The sequence below is a fragment of the Lissotriton vulgaris genome, chromosome 4_1, assembly GCF_964263255.1.
Source record: "Lissotriton vulgaris chromosome 4_1, aLisVul1.2, whole genome shotgun sequence".
Lineage (NCBI taxonomy): Eukaryota > Metazoa > Chordata > Amphibia > Caudata > Salamandridae > Lissotriton > Lissotriton vulgaris.
Window position 1 is genome coordinate 1,890,835,929 of NC_141691.1, and position 20,520 is coordinate 1,890,856,448.

Here is a 20,520-nt window from a genome sequence, read left to right on the forward strand (position 1 = left end):
CTTTATTGTTTTTTCCGGTACTTCTTCCTCTGGCCTTCAACTCCCTAACCTCCATGTTATTTGGTTCAGGAGAGCCCCCTAGATTAAGTGTGAACTTCTGCGCCCCTCTCACCGCACTCCTTAGCGCATACCTAGAAATGCCCCATAAGCCTGCCCCTACTTTTGCCGCAACTCCAAGGTTGCTAATCTTCACAGAATTCCCCAAAGACAGCTGACTGCAAACGTTCACAGCCTTGGAACCTTCGTTGTCTTTGCTGTTTACCCTGCAGGCTAGAATCTCCTGAGACCATTCCTGGGCTTGTGCCTGAATGTGAAAAAAGTGTATCTTTGGTGCCTCCAACGAGGAAAGCCGCTCCTCCGTCTTTTTATCACTCCTGTCAGCCTACCTGCCTCTCCCCCGTCCTCCCCCTCGGAATACAATCCTGGCCGCAGCTCGGCGACCTTTGCCGACCTCAGACGCCACTCTCTCCCAGCTGAGTTCTTAACGACTCGCAGGCTCCTCCTCCACGTCCTCCTCCCGCCTCGCCAGACTCCGTACGGCTTCGAGAGCCGATCCGGCCATGCACAACCCGCATCCTGAAAACCCGGTAGATTCACCGTTCAAGGTGCCCACTCTGGCCTTTAAGCTCAAAATTACAAGACATGCGAAATCACAGCATCCTCCGACTCCTTACTGCTGCTCGCCAGACTCCACTCGGTAAGTAAAAGCCATATATTCACCACCCGCCTCGGAGGACACTCGCAGTCCGCAACTAGCCAGACGCCATGTTTTCCCACAAGGACCACTGGATGACCTGGCTAGGGAACTACTGAATTTTCCTGGGCAGATCATCATGGCAGGGAATTTTAATAACGTTCTGGATTACAAACTAGATAGATCTGAAAATAGTAGAGCAGCTGTGAATCCCAAAATGTCGAATAGAGTTATACTGTTGATGAGTCAGCTGGGGTTATGTGATATTTGGAGATGTAGGTTTGGTCAGCAGTTAGGATTCACGTTTTATAATAAAAAGTATAATCATGAATCCGAGATTGATTATCTTTTGGTGGACCGAAGGATGGTTGATTCAGTTGCTCAGGTTGGGCATATTGGAATACATCTTTCTGATCACTCATCTATTTCTCTTTGGTTGACAATAGGGGATAGTACATTAGCTTCAATCTGGAGGTTGGATCGAACGATACTCTCTGAACAGGAGGCAGTGGAGGCTCTGAAGGAGAAAACAAGGGAATTTTTTTAAAGGAACCGGGGTTCAGCTAAGACGGAGATCGTTTGGGATGCATATATGGCATTTTTGCGAGGGAGACTAGGAGCTTTGGCAGGTAGGAAAAGAAGATTATATTATAGTAGGGTCTCAGATTTGGAGAAGATGATTCGCAAGCTGGAGGTGGGTCTAGTAAACTTAGGTAACAGGGGGGCTAGTGAAAAGGTGTTACAAGCTCCTATTGATTTAAAGGCAAATTTAGCAGGAATTTTGAGAGACGGAGAAGTGGGATGCTAATCAGCTTGCTCATTTTGAGTATGGTGAGGGCTGCAGCAAGCTTTTAGTCTGGAAGACAAAGAGTGACCAATTTCGAAATCTGATTAAAGAAGTGAAGTGAGGAGACGGGTCTGATGATTACAGATAATAAAGGAATTGCTGTAGCTTTTTATGGATATTTTGGGAAGGTTTATCAGGAAGATCTGGTGGTTGAAGATCAGGCAGTCTTGAGATGGGTGGAACTTTTGGATCCCCTATCGGATGATTTTAAGGAAGTCTTGAATAAAGAGATCACTGAGGGAGAGGTTGAGGAGGTTATGAGAGGGGGAAAAAGAGACAAGGCACCTGAGCCAGATGGCCTTCCTGCTGAAGTTTATAAAACTCTATTTGGAGTTTCAACACCTATTATGAGGCAGTTATGTAATGAGATCTTCATGGGAGACAGTTCTCTGCCCCCTCCTGGAATGAGGCAAATTTATCGCTAATACCTAGCCAGGGAAACCACCAAAGAGTGTTGAATCATACAGGCCTATCTCCCTATTAAACACCGTTTATATGTTTTATGCTAAGATTATTGTAGGGAGGTTGAATAGCGTCATTTAACACTTAGTTCATGAGGATCAAAAAGGTTTTATTAGAGGCAGACAGCTGAAAGAGCTGACCTTTTCCCTCATTGGCTCCATAGATATGGCCTCTTCCTACGATCTTCCTTTGGCGGTTATCGCATTAGATGCCGCCAAGGACTTTGATAGAGTCAATTGGGTTTATTTGCACACTTTAGTTAAACACCTTAATTTGGGAATACATTTTTGTAAAACTCTTTCAGCTATATATTGGGCCCCCACAGCAAGAGTGTTGGTGAATAGGATGTTGACGTAGACAGTACTGATTAGGCGTGGCGCAAGGCAGGGGTGCCCGCTGTCACCAATCGTTTGATTTATATATAGCACCTCTGGCATGTAAGATAAGGATCTCTGAGAATATTGTGCCTTTTGAGTTTGAAGGTTGGTCCAAGAAGATAGGATTGTATGCAGACAACATACTAATCTACACCCCTAAACTACGACAAACTATGAGTTGTCTCCTAGATATAACTAAAGAGTTTGGGACTGTTTCAGGCTATGATATTAATAAAGAGAAAACAGAAGTTATGGCCTGAAACATGAATACTGAGGGAATCCCATGTAAAAAAGATATGAGATACTTGTAGTTAGGATAACCCACAACATAGCGGTTCTTACTAAGACTAATTTTGTTAGGCTTAAAAAGGAGATTAGTGCTAGTCTACGGGGATGGTCACATTTACCACTCACACTGTTCGGCCGTGTGAACTTGGTGAAAATTATGATTTTGCCAAAGCTAACATTCTTATTTGAAACGGTCCCCCTGACTTTCAAGGAGTGGTTTTTAAGACTGCAGAGTGAGATTAGCACTTTTCTTTGGACATCAAAAGGACCGCGCCTTTCTTGAAAGAAGCTTAGGAGAAGGCTGGTGAAGAGTGGTCTAGCGTTGCCGGATTTGCAATTTTATTTGTGGGCTTTTCTTTTGAAAAATAGTAGGATACTGCTGGGTATCCCTACCGTTACAGTAATTGGCAAAATGTTTGGAGCGATGTTGAAGAAGCAGGACTATAATGAGAATGTTTTCATGTATAAATGTTCTGATCCAAAATGTTGTCAAGAAGGTTAGGTTAAAGGTTTAAAGAGACTTGGCGGAGACATGGTACAGAATCAGGAGGGCTTTAAAAATGTCATATTATAGCCAGATGGCCTCAATCTGGGATGCGCCAGGATCCCCACTCTGGTCTAGAGATCTGCTGCCTCAACCATTAAAGGAGATGGGTCTTCAGATATGGAAGCAACTATTCCCGGATAGAAACTTAATCACTTGGGGTCAGCGTGAGGAGGAATGCGGACCCAGTTTTTCTAGATTTAAATATTTACAGATCCAAAGTTGGTCGGCGGTATCAGGCGATGAATTAGGATCCTATAATGAGTTGGAGGAGAAGGTTTCTTCTAATTGTGTTTTTAAGAAAGAAATGGCACTATGGTACTGGCTGATGTCAGAAATGGAGGACGGCCCTTTCACGTTACCAGAGACCCTGTGGGGAGACTGCTTGCCGGTGATCGCGACGGAAGCCAGCGCTATATAAAACTTTTTAAATAAATAAATTAAATAAATAAATAAATAAAAATAAGTAACAATGTCTATGCTTTATAAAACAGTAAAACCCACATATTTAAGGAAGAATCATTTTTTCACAGTGCACAGGGCGTATTGGACTCCTCGAAGACTTTCCAAAATTGGCTCAGGAGGTGTGGTGGTGTGCCTCAAGTGCAAAAGCCCAAATGAAGACGATCTGGACATGTTTCTGAGGTGCCCGAAGATTCAGGTTTTTTGGGAGGCCGGGAGTAGCTGCTTGTCGAGTGTCCTAGGGCTGCAGATTAAGGTAAGCCCTGAGCTGGTCATATTTGAAAGACCGGATCTGCAAGGTAAGGGCACAGATGACAATGCAAAGCTTATTTTTTATGTTGTTCTTTTGGCACGAAGAGAGATATGTAAACAATGGGTTTCTCCAGTCCCTCCTACAGAGATTGATTGGCTACGATCTATGAGGTCCGTTGTAAAATATTTCGGATCATGCAAGGAAAAGATTTAAATTTTGGATTTTTTTTTGCCACAATTTGGGTGAAGGGTAGGGTGTTATGGCTCTTAGGAGTTAAAGGTCCAATGATTAAGCCTTTGCCTGCCTCGGCTGGTGAAAGTCTTCTTGGTTTACCGGGAAGATCTGGGGTAAGGGTTTGATTCGCTATGGAAGGATGCTCCCAGGTTCTTTCCATCAAGGGTGTCTCCCAGAGGGGAGCCTCTATTCTAAAAAGCGTGGGTCAACACCCATCTGTATCCAGGAAACGAGGTTGAAAAGCCCAGGGTGGTTTCGTTGAGTATTGGGCGGCGACAAGGCAAATGAGGATTACAAAAAAAACAATATGTGGGAAAAAGAAACTTGGATGATGTCATCAATGATGTCATAGAACATGTCATGAGTGATGTAATATGTTCGGTCATAAGGAGTGCATGGCCTGGGCGCAAGTTATAGTTAAAGTTGCTAACTATGGTGAATTTCTATGGGTTTTTTTTTGTTTAAAATGTTAATGTAGTCACTGACAAATTCACCTAACTATAACATTATTTTAACCTTTGATTTTTTCAGGAATACTATATTAAGTAGTGTTAGTTCAGAGGCCTGTGTTGGTACCTGCACAGAGTACTGAGGCGCTAACTACAAACTGAAAAATTCAACTTTCTTCACTGTTTTAAGATGCTGGCAAGCTCCACTGCTAATCCGTACTTATTTGCATAACAATGTATACAACTGCAAAGCCACATATATATTTTTGGCAGCTGTTCCTTTTTACTGGTTGTACAGCTGTAAACAAATTTGTGTTTCAGTCATTTTCATACAGCGATTTGCAATAGATGCAGGAAATGCACCAGTCTGCAGACGTTAAAAGTACAAAGTCCATAAAAAGATCAGGGGAAGGGTTTTATCTGGTCCAAAGGAGACCTCAAGCAAATAGCGTCTCACCTCTGTCACTATACATTTTTATTTTTTGGAGGACTGGTTGTTGACATCAAACGGTCGTACTCCACACAAATCATGTTCTACTTATGGTTTAAAGCTTTGTAGTTTATTGAGGAAAATAGAAAAGGTCTCTGGACGCACATGGGCCAGCACGTGTTTTGCGGCTCAAATCGTTTTCACAAATTGTTGCTTATTCAGGGCCTATTCATTAAGTATATAATAACTCATTGGCAAAAAAAATAATCAGAAGACAATATCTTTAATGGCAGGTAAACCTTATTCGACACCTGAAAATGTAGCAGCTGTGTAGTGTTTTGCATGTACTTCGACAGACCCGTTTCTATTCTCTTTAATAAACGACAAAGGTATTAAACCTTAAGAACGACCTAATTGTTGTGGAGTATGATCTTTTTACTTCAACAACCAGCCCTCTAGAAATAAAAGGACACATGCTCAGCTTATTACCAGTTAACAAGATATTGACTGTTGCTAATGTGATAGAGAATCATGACAATACGAACTGCACCTGGCCAACAACACACCCTTCAGCTCCTTTACAATCAAAGAGGGAAGCAGCGTGAAATATAAAAATAAGTGCTGGTGCAGTTACAAAAGTCTGAGAGAAAAGAAAATATACTCTTAAGTGGGAAGTGGGTCTTTTAAAAAATATCTGCATAGAATCGAAGTGGAATGTACAGCTTGACTGCATCCTTTTACGCGAGAGAAGGGATTGTCATCTTTTCTTTGTTTTCATCCTACGAGCAGCAGCCGTGTGCTGCGCCACGGTAATAACAGTGGGCTAGCTGACACACACTGCAAACTATCATTAGATGTAAGAGGTGTTTAGAAACCACACCGGCAAAAAATCATAAAGTGAGCGCAGAGAAAGCGCTAGTCCGTCAGACGGAATCAAAACTCAACAATAGAGCATTCTTGCGACGTGTGTGTTCAAATACTGAGGTAAATAACCGCCGGTCTTAAAAGAACGACGACGCACATTACGCACAAGACGTTGCGTCTCCCGAGAGCACGCTTCTCTTAAGTAGCTGGGCCGAGCCTCGTACCTGCGCAGCACGCAGTAATGCGAAATACTTTATAAATATTACAGTCTTTGCTTTTAGCATGTGTAGCCGATAACAGCGTTAACCTACAGTATCGATCGCTGCCGGGGACTTTCCTCCGAAAGGGCTTTTACTGAGTAGGCTAAAGTTACAAAATACTCTGGCTTCCAAATGAAGACATTTGTTAAAAGGAAGACAGGATATTTAAAAAATTGATTGCAGGGGCACTATGTACAGGGCATCAGGGAACAGCAATGAGTAATTATAATTTTGGGATGAAAGCAGGATATGACACGTTTGGTTGTGACGGGAAACATTTGCTTTCTTACCGATTCCACAGGGAGTCTCTTGAGGAGAAGCTGGAAAGCCTCGACGCTGAGGACCTCATGTCTCCTCTGTCACCAGCACAATATTACCTAAAAAAAGGAAGTCAAAAACTGTTTATTTATAGGTAACACATGTATTCTTAATCCTCTTTGGTTTCAGAACAATGCTAAAACAAGAGGCATCTTCAAGTGAATGAAAAATTACACAGGTGAATGGATACATGAAACACACATCAAAAGGTTAAACAAACATGGAATTGGTAAGGCTAATAGACTTCACTGTATGACTAGTAAAAGCGGAGGTAACAGTTTAGTCCTTCGTCAGTTTCTGATACGCTAAGCTGCGAGCACACTCATCACATTGTGGTATACCATCTTTCAAGGCTGCAGAAAAAATTGGTAACCAGTCAACCACCCAAGGCGCACAGCAATAGGGGGAAAGTATCGGCAAACAATATCACTAATGGTGCTCAAGGAAGTAAAGAGGTAGGTCACCACAACCCCAAGGTAAATCCACAGCTGTGGATCAACAGCAAATTGAGAAAATTGTCCTCCGAGCACACTGTTCTTGTAATAGACAGTATTTCACGTTCCTTCTTCTGATGTCAAGATTCAATCAGTACAGCAAAATTGATGTCATCCAATCTCTTTTATTAGTAATCCACTTTGCAATCCAATGTATACAGTTCCAATTCAAAGAATAAAGCAGCCAACACGTGTTTCGTCTTGCTCATATTAGGCAATCGACTTCTTCAGGGCTGCAACCCAAATGATAATAACATAAGAATAACCACATACTACAGTAAAACGTCTTTATACAATTCCATATTTACATCTGTTACTGAGGAAATTACAAAAAGACAAACAACCTCTAACCAAACCAGTGTCAAAGGAATAGAGGGAAATAACCAAGTCACCAGAAAAGAGTCACCCAAAGTAAGTGTCAGCACAAAATTAGTCACAAATGTACAAGTCTCATAAATGGACTCCTACCAACCATATCTCTAATCCTTCCAACTCCACAATGTTAACTCACATTGCTAGGAAAGTCCAACTCAAAATATTGGTCATTCACAAAAATGGCTGTTATTCCTGCAAAGAGTAAAAATCTTGGTATTTAAGCGAATCCCATTCTGTAATCCCATTTGTCCTATAACTCACAATTTACCACATAGGCATCCTCCTAGACCCCTTTGTTCGATCTCCCCACAATACAGTAACTCCTATAAAACACCCATCCAATCGAAAGTAAATCCAAACCCTGTTTACTAAATTCAATATTCCAAACTCACAAAATCCCTATGAGTAAAATACTCCCCGCGGGTTTGACCCAGCGCACTCCTAGTCTCTAATCATCACAACTAATACAGTCAATTCAGACTCCTAAAGCTCACCTCCAACTTATATATGTTATCAGTAACCCAAATGTCACACTCCTGGACACGCGACCGGTAATTTGTCTCTCTGTCAATCTGAAAATAAAATAATATTAAAGTAACTACTCTTCCTGACGGTCACACTTCCAGCTCTCTCGTCACACTCTGCTCACCTTTAAAGTAATACCCCGATCGTGCAATCCCTCACGTTTCTAAGCCGTCAATCAAATCCCAATGCGATCACGAGTCCTTGGTCTATAAGCATGAAATATCACGTATTAATGCCTGTTAAAGACAAATAATAGTACAGCCGTCTCCCACAAAAACCACAAACTCACCGCAGTCACTCTGTTCTGTCTCATGCGTTTCCTCGCCGGCGTGTAACGCCAGCGCCATCTTCGAATGGCTATTTATATATTTTCCCGTATGCGCCATGTTAGCCTAGTTCCGGTTCACATAAGAACTGCGCTATATACGTCATCACCCATCTTCACTGTATTTCAACTATTCTAATAACATGGTCCTTAATCGATTCAATAAATTCTCCCACAACCATTGTATTTCATAATTACATACACTGCTCGCGTAGTATCGCGATAACATGTTATGATCCCCAAACTGCTCTCGTCCGCTAGTTCATCTTCCTGAGTACCACAAGTAAGACTACACGCGAGTCCATGGAGACTGCTGATTATTAGCACGTCCTATATTAGAAACTATACTTATACATTTTATACTCCACCTCCTATTATAGGTCATAATAAAAAAAGTGTCGCTGCTGTGTAATATACTATTCAAGTCAAGTTCTTAATACATATCCGTAAATTACACGTAACTACAAATTCACCCATCTTTTACTACATCTTTAACTGCGCAGTATCAATTACTAGTATACATACTTAAAATAAGCTAAACCGGTAAGTCAAAATTAGTACAGAGTGGGAAACTTTATTCAATCCTGAGGAAACATTGGTACTTACTTAGGACAGACAGTGATCTATTGCCCTATTTAACAGATAAGCCAAGTTTGACATTTAAGAGAGGGGTGACATTGGCCAATCGGGTTAGCCCTAGTTACCCCAGCAAACCTGGAAAACTTACATGGTTGACAAATAAACTGAAGATGGGCGGTGAACAAGGTGACTACCTTCAGCTATAATAACACAGGGAATCATACAATTAATATGTTTATTAATTGCGATACGACATATGTGATTTATGTAATTGCCTGCTCATGTGGAATGATTTATGTGGGCAGTACGATTAGAAGACTAAGAGACAGAATGTTGGAGCACTTTAGGGCCTTGAAAAGTGGGGATACTCGTTACCCTATTGTTTGCCATGTTATTCGCAATCACACTAACAGTGCTCAACATGTTTTCAGTTTCCATGGCATTGACCACGTTGAGCAAGAACCTAGAGGAGGCAATAGGCAACTGAGATTAAGAAGACAGGAAGTTTTGTGGTTGATGAAACTTAGAGCTGTATTTTTTATGTCAGGATTAGTTATCTCCTGGTTATGTTCTATGGTACTGTACAAAACGTTTGGCGAGAATTATCTGTGATGATGTATAATATTAGGGAGCAGGATGAAGATCGATTATATATTAGGAAGCTATCGTCTATGTGATATATATACATGTACAGTTTGTATAGATGTATTATGCTTAAGTGATTTTTTGTTTTAATACATGATAGAAGATGAATACAGAAGTGACTGTGTTTAGGGGAATTGTTACCAATTATTTTTGTACTGCCAACAATTGTGTGGTGCCATCCTCGTTTTCTATTCCCTTTCTTTTGCTATTTTTCACCTTCCCTTTCTGGAGTGCGACATTTTAATAAATACTTTCTACGTAGACATGACTATCAGGACCCCTTTTGGATATGAATAGCCAATTAAGAAGGGCTCATGAGACTGACTTAGCAAGCACAGCTATGGATGCGATCGCCCTAATTTTGACTTACCGGTTTACCTTATTTTAGGTATGTATACTAGTAATTGATACTGCGCAGTTAAAGATGTAGTAAAAGATGGGTGAATTTGTAGTTACGCGTAATTTACGGATATGTATTAAGAACTTGACTTGACTAGTGTATTACACAGCAGCGACACTTTTTTTATTATGACCTATAATAGGAGGTGGAGTATAAAATGTATAAGTATTGTTTCTAATATAGGACGTGCTAATAAACAGCAGTCTCCATGGACTCGCGTGTAGTCTTACTTGCGGGACTCAGGAAGATGAACTACCGGACGAGAGCAGTTTGGAGATCATAACATGTTATCGCGATACTACGCGAGCAGTGTATGTAATTTTGAAATGCAATGGTTGTGGGAGAATTTATTGAATCGATTAAGGACCGTGTTATTAGAATAGGTGAAATACAGTGAGGATGGGTGATGACGTATATAGCGTGGTTCTTATGTGAACCGGAACTTGGCTAACATGGCGCATACGGGAAAATATATAAATAGCTATTCGAAGATGGCGCTGGCGTTACACGCCGGCGAGGAAACGCATGAGACAGAACAGAGTGACTGCGGTGAGTTTGTGGTTTCTGTGGGAGACGACTGTACTATTATTTGTCTTTAACAGGCATTAATTTGTCGTATTTCATGCTTAGAGACCACGGACTCGTGATCGCATTGGGATTTGATTGACGGCTTAGAAACGTGAGGGATTGCACGATCGGGGTATTACTTTAAAGGTGAGCAGAGTGTGACGAGAGAGCTGGAAGTGTGACCGTCAGGAAGAGTAGTTACTTTAATATTATTTTATTTTCAGATTGACAGAGAGACGAATTACCGGTGGCGTGTCCAGGAGTGTGACTTTTGGGTTACTGATAACATATATAGGTGGGAGGTGAGCTTTAGGAGTCTGAATTGACTGTATTAGTTGTGATGATTTGAGACTAGGAGTGCGCGGGGTCATACCCTCGGGGAGTATTTTGCACATAGGGATTTTGTGAGTTTGGAATATTGAACTTAGTAAACAGCGTTTGGATTTACTTTCGATTGGATGAATGTTTTATAGGAGTTACTGTATTGTGGGGAGATCGAACAAAGGGGTCTACGAGGATGCCTATGTGGTAAATTGTGAGTTATAGGACACATTGGATTACAGTATGGGATTTGCTGAAATACCAAGATTTTTACTCTTTGCAGGATTAACTGCCATTTTTGTGAATGACCAATATTTTGAGTTGGACTTTCCTAGCAATGTGAGCTAACATTGTGGAGTTGGAAGGATAAGAGATAAGGTTGGTAGGAGTCCATTTGTGAGACTTGTACATTTGTGACTAATATTGTGCTGACACTCACTTTGGGTGACTCTTTTCTGGTGACTTGGTTCTTTCCCTCTATTCCTTTGACACTGGTTTGGTTAGAGGTTGTTTGTCTTTTTTTCTTTTTGTAATTTCCTCAGTAACAGATGTAAATATGGAATTGTATAAAGACGTATTACTGTAGTATGTGGTTATTCTTATGTTATTATCATTTGGGTTGCAGCCCTGAAGAAGTCGATTGCCAAATATAAGCAAGACAAAACACGTGTTGGCTGCTTTATTCTTTGAATTGGAACTGTATACATTGGATTGCAAAGTGGATTACTAATAAAAGAGATTGGATGACATCAATTTTGCTGTACTGATTGAATCTTGACATCAGAAGAAGGAACGTGAAATACTGTCTATTACAAGAACAGAGTGCTCGGAGGACAATTTTCTCATCTTTCAAGGCTGGTGGGTGCTTCCAACAGCAGTTTTTTTTATCCATTTCTCTGAGCTTGAATAGACTACAGTGACAGGCTGCGGGTTATGTGGCAGGAGATGTTAGGTGCATAATATTATTTCCTATAAAAATAAAGACAATGCAAATGTTAGTAGCAGCTTAAGGGCAATGAGAACAATCATAGTTCACTGCATGTGTAGTTTTCAATCTGCTAGTAAGAGTAACTCTAGGGTCCCGGATGACGATATAAAGCAGCAAGGTGTATATGCAGGATAGAGGCAGGTAAAAAGTGATGATGGTAAGTGAAGTGATTTTAGGGGATGCGAAGACACAGTAAAAAAAGAAGGAACCAGTGGAGAAGCAGAGAATGTTGAACATATCAATAGGCTAAACAAGTAATTTCTGTGTTTGTGCCTGCATCTACTTTGGGCCTGAACATATGTAAACAAACCTTCCTGCCCCTATTATGGCACCTCTCAAAAAAAGAATCAAAGGACTCTGCAGATCCCCTCTAGTGATGTACATAACGTCCTAATGTTAGGTGCTACCATTTACACACCACTAGCTTCAAGAACTGAAATGATTCATTCAAATTTAAAGGCAAACATCATGTTTGGCTGTGGGAAACCTTGAGGTCGAACGAAGTCTCTCGCAATATTGGTCACAGCACTTTTAGTAAGCAAGTTATTCCCCCTAGATGAGGAATCCCATCAGCAGAACTTTCTGCTACTCTCGAACATCAAAAGTGGCAGTCTGCTGCATGCCACCTCAAGAATACAGACTTTCAGGTTCTGAAGGTCGAAGCATAGGACATTTTTTTGACCAAAGTCAAGGTTTTCTTATGTGTACTTCAGGCACCACATGACTGAGCTCCCTGTCTTTTCTTTCAGGTAATACTTTGCTGCAAGGCCTCAAACAAAGACTGCTTAACTCCTCCAGGCCATGTGAACTAATCAATGCTGAGGGTTGTACTCATGAGGTTCTGCAACTAGGTTCAGTTAGATGATGTGTGGGTCCCATCAGCTCACGGTTTTGACTGCCACAGGTGATCCAAAGCATGAGACAAAGAGTAGCCACAAGCATGGATAGAACACAGTGATTCAATCTGAAGACTGCATCTACTCCAGCCCGCCCCGGATCAGGAATCATTACTTCAAAGTTGAACGCTAATTTTGCTATCCCCTGAGTGTTCTATGATGGAGTCTGTCTAAGATTACTGTATTTCAAAATATTCCTTCATTGACCTTGCCGGGAGTGCTGTTCCCGTTTGCCTGTCTGCTTTCTGGCCACTTCGCCACGCCTCGCGGCCCCCGCTTCGCGGGAGCCGCTCGCAGGCTAGAGATTTTGGTGGGGATCCAGCCCTTGGGTATCCACACGTGCATTGGAGCACCAACGCGCCTTCAGCGACATTACAGCTTGACACCAAGGGCAGAGGCAGGGACTGCGAGGACCAGCGTGCTCAGCGGCGCTGATCGGCCGCAGCTGGTCCTCTTCCCGCCCCCTTCACCCGTTAAAATCACAGCGGAGTGAGAGCTGCTTGGGTTCCTTCATTGACCTTGCCGGGAGTGCTGTTCCCGTTTGCCTGTCCGCTTTCTGGCCACTTCGCCACGCCTCGCGGCCCCCGCTTCGCGGGAGCCGCTCGCAGGCTAGAGACTTTGGTGGGGATCCAGCCCTTGGGTATCCACACGTGCATTGGAGCACCAACGCGCCTTCAGCGACATTACAGCTTGACACCAAGGGCAGAGGCAGGGACTGCGAGGACCAGCGTGCTCAGCGGCGCTGATCGGCCGCAGCTGGTCCTCTTGCCGCCCCCTTCACCTGTCCGTCTCCTTGATAATCAGTGACTGCAACGCGCACGCGGGACGCGCGCGGGGCAAAGGCCGTGGCTAAGACAGGGCAAAGACAGGGCCGTTTTAGGCCGTTATAGACCGATTAACACCGGACCGGGCCATCCCTCTTGGTTTTTCATGTGAGTTATCTAGTTGCGCTTTCGTTTTAACTTTAAACCACCTATAGTTTAAATAATGTCTGTCCGTGAAACTAGGAGCAAGTCTACCAAATCCGCGAAAAAGGCTACAGGTACCCTGGACGATTTTATCACAAGGACAAGCCTTTCAATTGATAATAAGATCACTAAACTCCAGCACAGAGTATCCTTGGAGCTGGAGTCTGCAAGGAGGCTCTCTACCGAATTAGCACTAAGGAAAAAATCCTCCCTAGGTAGTATTGCCTCCTCAAAAACTCCTGAGCGCACTACTGGCCCCACACCAATTATCACCTTGGTCGAGGTCAACTCTACTGCTGAGGAAACAACTCCCTCTATTAATCAAGACTTTGTTCCCTCGGGCCCCTCTGTCAGTGTTGTATCTGAAAGTCTTCTATCTTCGGATCCACTGATAGGGAATATCGAGGGTATTAAATTTGGTGAGAAGCCAAAGGTATTGGTGGAAACAGACCCGAATAAAAGTCAGGTGCCTGTTAAGACATCACTAAAACATAAGAGAAAACGGAAACATATATCTACGTATGCTAGGAAAAAGGCGAAGGTAGCCTTTAGTCAAAATATTATAGGGGGGGGGCCCCGCAAACACCCAATGCAACGATTGCCAATAATATGTCTGACCAAGCGCCTCTAAATGTTCAAATTGTCAATGATAGCACAGATTGGCAAAACTCGGTCATAATGGCTGACCACTCTGACAATGAGGGCCAGAGAAATTCTTTGAACATGGTAGAACAGGAAGGGGGAAGGGAAGAGTTTTTAAAACTAGTATGGGAGACACTTAAGAAACTACTCAGGCCATTAGAAGTCAGGTTAACTGGCATTGAGAATCAGTTGCTTGAGGTAGAAAAAAGTGTTATTACACTATCTAGCTTAAGTCTTAATTGCACTGATGTACCCATAGTGTCTATGCAAGCACCAGCTACTGCTCCTGCGATACCTCTGAATAAAAATCCAACTAGCATACAGCAGCAAAAAGAGGGAATAGTAAAAAGCACAAATATAAAATCAATACCAAATACATCAGCCATACCAAATCCAATACCCTCGACCTCGTCATCTGCAAATACCTCTAATAAATCTTTGCTGAAGGGTCATGTTCAAAGCAAAACGCCTCAATTGCCAAATGTTGCTGCTACCCATTCTCCTATCCCCAACACCCCTGTTCCACAGAAATCCACATCTAACCCACCTGCCAATCCTCATACTACCCTTGCTAGTAATAAACCCTTGACTGATAGATCTTTAGTCAATGTTTCTAACAAGCCAAACTATCAATCTGGCCATTCTTATAACAACTTTAAAGGAGGGTATATAGATTTGCCACCTGACGCAAGCCCATTTGTAATTGTTCTTACAGGGGTACCTGAATTAGAAAACCAATATGAGGAGAACTTTCAATCTCTAAAAAATAAAGTGATCTATTGGTTAAACTCAAATAAACCCATTCCGAATCACATGAAAAGTAAAATCCTTATGGTTCGTAGGGTGCCGTGGGTAGGACCCATGGCTAAATCAATTATGGGTGACTGTATAGTCATTTCTTTTGAGGAACCCCATAGTGCTGAACAGATTTGTAAATGGAAATCATATGGAGACACACCACCCATTGAAGCTAGGCCTCTATCGTTTTTTTACCCTCCACCTAGGCCTATACAATATGGGTCTAATTGGAACACTGTCAAACAGTATCACGGTTATGTACCTAACTTGGCTAGACAGGCAGATCGAAATATGTGGTCTGGTATTCCCACCTTTAACAGGTACAGTTGTCTAGATGCTGTCGATTGACTTGGGACTATGCCAGATTGTATTCCCAAGTTATATGACACTTACTGTACACTTGGTAATAAGTCTTATCACCACCAGAATAAGGAAAGGTCTCCAGCAGCTGATAAAGTATGTCACGGTCTGGATGTGGGTTGTTTAGATGGGGGAACCAATACTACAGTAAGAGATGTGGTCATTGAGACAGAGAATCAAACTGCCGATATACAGTTAGGTAGTGTACATCACCAGCCGGTATTTATGCCGGCTTTTGATGACCAAACCTGTTTCAGTAATAGACTAACCCCACGTTTGCTCATTTTGTCTTGGAATATTGCTGGTGTTGGTAAAAATCTTAAGGATCCTGAATGGGCTGATTATGTTGATACTAGTGACCTTTGTTTATTGCAAGAAACATGGGCTATAGATGTTCCGCATAGAGTCGGATACAAAACCTAAGGCACTGAGGCCGTCCAGTCTGATAGGAGGAGACCGTCAGGGGGGTTGATTATATGGCTTAAAATCACCTTGGTTATGAGGGTTGAAATTATAGATACAGGAACACCCGATATTCTGGCCCTAAAAATTGTACCCTCAAATGGAAATGAATGTTACATTGCCAACGTCTATAATAGACCACTTGCCCATTCCAAGGTCTCACCTACTCTGGAAACATTGGATCTCTTTTTGAAAAAGGTGGTTGGAGATACTCCGGTAATTCTGGGAGGCGACCTAAATTGTAATTTCGAACCGGTTTCTGGTATTAATGACGTTTTTGAGGACGAGGACTATGTGTACAAAATTCCCCAGCTTGAAACCTCAAACTTTGTTAAGTGCTCCACTTTGGCCGTTCAATTGCTAAGGCTAACTGCAGATCATGGTCTTAGAGCATGTAACGGCCGCCTCCCTTCGGATTTGTCAAAACAACCTACTTTTGCGAAATCCAATAGTAATCTAGATTTCATACTTGTTTCCCTTAGCCTTTGGCATTATTTGATTAATTTAAAAGTGGCAAGTAGGGAGGAAAGTGATCACTACCCTTTAGAACTTTACATTGATGTGCAAATGTTTAGTGACTTTACTGCCAACCTAGCAACTCCATCATCTGAGACCACCAATGGCAAAATGTGTGAGGATGTACACATAAATAATAATAGACGTGCAGTAAAATGGACCTATATTTTGTCTGATGGCAAGGCCCTAGCATCGGTGTACTCTCTCTTTGGGGAAATGTTCGGACCTATAGCTGGACAATCTTTTCTACCTGTCCACTTTGATCACTTTATCGGACTGCACAATGTTTTCTTCAGTGAACTAAAAACTTGCTTGTCAAAAATGCCAAGGAAAAAACAACAAAATATAAGAGTGGAATGTCACGGAAAAGTATGGTACGATCATTCATGCAGGCTGGCCAAGAGAAATCTCTTGCTTGCTATTAAAAGCAAATCAAAAGAAGGAGTCAAACTTGCAAGGGAGGTATATAAGTGTGCCCAAAAAACATCAAAAAAACTATGGGAAGAGTCGATCTGGTCAGAAATGCTAGTTGCTGCAAAAACTAATGATAATGTTGGCTTTTGGAGGCTGGTGGCAAACGAGGGGCATGCAGGCAGAGCTGTAAAAGACACGTTTTTGGATGAAATGACATGGGTGACCCACTTCACATCCTTATATAAACAATATGATGGTGATGACAACAAGATACCATGGTCCCCTCCTCCTATCGAACCCCTTGACTTCACACTGGAGGAAACAATAAGGGCGATTAATGAATTAAAAAACAGCAAAGCACCAGGCCCTGATAAAATACCGGGGGATCTATAAAAACATGACATTGAAGTATGGGCTCCTTATGGAAATCGTTTGTTTAATGTTCTGTCTACAAGTTGTCGCTTTCCAGATAGTTGGCGTGCAGCGGAAGTTGTGCTAATCTTTAAAAAGGGGAATAGATTGGTACCCTCAAACTATAGACCAATTAGTCTAATGGATACCCTGCAAAAACTCTATGCCAAACACTTACTATTTCGGATTAATGATTGGCTGGAGGACTCAAAAATAATCTCCAAATTTCAAGCTGGCTTTAGGAGCAAGACTAGTACCATAGATCAAATATTCAGATTCTGTTGTTTGATCTGGAAGTACGTGCATATTAGGAAAGGTCATTTGTATGTAGCTTTCGTAGATCTGAGAGCCGCATTCGACCTTGTCCCTCGTAACTTGCTCTGGAGGACCTTAAGTGAAGTAGGCTTGCCAGGGTGTCTCTTGGCTCAAATAGTTGAGTTGCATGCTGGAAATTATGCAAACATCAGGTGGGGTCCAAATGGCGAACTGACGCGTAACATCCCCATTGAACGGGTGTGTCTTGGCCCCTACCTTGTTTTCCTTGTTTGTTAATGATGCTCCCAATCATTTGAATGGTTGTACTAATGATTCCCCGCAGCTTAATGGAGAGAGGGTGCCTGCGTTGCTCTTTGCGGATGACACCATTCTCATATCCCAGACCAAGAAAGGACTCCAGGCACTCAAACTCCTTTAGCTGTTATTGCATGACCAAGGGCCTGGAAATAAATGCTGATAAAACGAAGTGTATGGCACTAAACCCCAGCAAACCGGACAGAGGGTTTTTGACTTTGAATGGCCAGAAATTAGGAACTGTGGAAAACTTTTCCTACTTGGGCGTTGCACTAGATTCAAAACTAAGTTGGAAGGCCCAAATTGAGAAAAGTAAGGTATCATATGCCCACAACGTTAAACCAATTATATGTAGGCTAAACGCTAGCACAAGCAAGAGTGTAACCCCTGTCTTAGAGCTTTTTAAATTTAAAATTCAATCTGCTGTGTTGTATGGAGCAGAGATATGGGGACCTTGGGCCAGAGATAGCTTTCAGGGTTTGGACAATAAATTCATGAGAGCTATTGTAAGGGTCCCGAATAGTACACCTTTAATACCCCTCCAGCTTGATTTGAATTTTAAAAGAACAGATTACTTTGCCATTATAAGACCATTAATGTTTTGGGTTAGGTTGTGGTCTACCCCAGAACTACTCGAATACAGAAATGGCCTTCAAGAATTGTTGATCCTTGATTCTTTTAACTCCATTCAGTGGCTTGTGCATATTAAAAAATGGTTCACGCTTCTGGGCCTGTACTCAATGTGGGAGAATCCTGACAATTTACCGGCTTTTTCTAAATCTATAGTAAAACGAGCCTTTTGGTCTTACATGAGTGACAGGCTCGTACATGAAAGTAGAGTTGGATCTCTAATTCAAGATTTTTTATCCTTTAAAGACGAACCCCGCTTCGAATCCTTTTTGGATGAAATAGAGCCACCTATTGCAAAGTCCCTTTATCTGAAGTTTAGATATGGGATCCTTATGTTGAACTACAATACAGAACGTTGGTCACAGAAAAGACAGGCAGGCCCGAATGACAAAAGCGGGTGTTGTTCTATGTGCTTAAACCCCTGTAAGGAGAATGAGGTTCACATGTTGTTTATATGTAGTGCCTACTTGAAGGCTCGAAAGAAATGGTTAAAACCCATGTGCACTCTCCTAGGAACCAGATCCTGTTCTACAGCATATAGGATTATAAAAAGCAATACAACTCAGTTCATTGTATTTAGCATAAGCAGGTTCCTTTACTCTGTGTATATTACTCACAGGAAACTTGGTCAGATACTCTGAGTAGAACCTCTGTATATGCTTACAAAAATCTGTTGCCAAAATGAAATGTGTTTTAAATTGAGGAGGTGAAAATTAATTCTTGTACTACATTTTTAAACTTACTGTTTTAAAGTGTTGTTGTATGTATGCTATTATGATTCCCTTGTTTTTTATATATATGTGTCTTTTATGGCCAAACTGGCCGAAATAAAGAAATAAATAAAATGTTCTTATTTATAATGTGTATTGACGCTCATTTGAGTAAAGCTTTGCTGTATAATAAATAAACAATGAAGCAGGTGAATGATGAATCTGTCTTTCCATGTCTACTTAGAACATATGGGTTTGGCGATGATAAATATATACACATGGAAATGTAAAAGGAAAGTGGAATGTGAATAGGTATCACAAAATATTTATTTCACATAGCCTTCCATAAAACATACATAAAGCACTATCAATTATCAGAAAAATTAAAAACATTGCACCTGGGGATTCACGATCTCCCATGAGTGCAGATTTCTAAATTTTCGTGATTCACAAAGGTTATCCAGTATGTATCAGGAACATTTCTGTAAATTTCGATTAATTATCCGTTACAGAGATTTTGACATTCCAACTGTGCTGAGAAAATCCATTCCTATATGTTCAAATGTAAATTTTTTCTTTTCTTAAAAGGAAACTACTTTCCTGGTGGAAATCTGCTCCCCAAGATATTTGGGGATGTTCAGTTCCCATTGCTACTCTGGTCCCAAAGTTTCCTGGGCCCCCCAACTGGAACACTCTCTCCTCATAGGATTTCCTCGTGTACAACATTACACCATCGTGAGGACATTTTTGCTTCGAGAAAAGCATTCCAAGTTAGGCACAATGCATGTGCATGCATTAGTATTCATCTGGGAAGGTTTCTTCTTTGGCTTTAAGAAAAATTATTGCCAGATGGCCAATGTGCATGCACACATACTGTGGCCAGCTTGGAATGTTTTTTTCTTAAAATAGGTATTTGGGAGATTTATACCTGGTTGAGTGCTTGTAGTAATATTATTATTATTTATATATATATATTGTACATAACAGTAGTTCTCCTTTAAGAATAAGTTACTGGAGAGCTTGTTATCTCTTGAAGTAACTCCATGGTGCTAAAACACTGATGTGGAGAATGGTCAGTTGCATCTGACTGATTGAACCATTTGGATGGGATCTTGTTACCTCTACATTAAATCTTCTTCATATCAACCTAATCTGTTCCAGCATCCTGATTTTAATACATATTTTACAGTGCTCAAAGCAGGAGTGGAACTTAATGTGTATAAGTGTCGTCAATCAATTCATCAATGAGTGTGAGGGCTCAATTCTAGGGTGACCACATGGAGAGATAAAAAGTGGGAAAGACATTTTTTCTTCATGCACTGCAGTGCATATCCTGATGAAGTATGCAATGTATCCAATCAAAACACGATGAGAGTTAAATGTTCATTGGGCAAGACAAACAAGAATAAGGAAGGCTAACGAAACAGAAGCTGGGAACTGAG

The 20,520-nt window shown here is 41.5% G+C and overlaps 1 protein-coding gene across 2 annotated transcripts in view; it reads right to left on the minus strand.

Moving 5' to 3' along the window:
- ASAP1 (ArfGAP with SH3 domain, ankyrin repeat and PH domain 1) overlaps window positions 1-20,520 on the minus strand; it is a 1,926,573-nt gene that overhangs the window by 1,733,790 nt on the left and 172,263 nt on the right. For both annotated transcript variants that reach the window (XM_086966222.1, XM_086966220.1), the window contains exon 2: window positions 6,455-6,541. In XM_086966222.1, the coding sequence (XP_086822348.1) occupies window positions 6,455-6,513 (59 nt within the window). In that variant the 5' untranslated portion in view covers window positions 6,514-6,541. The remainder of the gene's footprint in view (window positions 1-6,454; window positions 6,542-20,520) is intronic.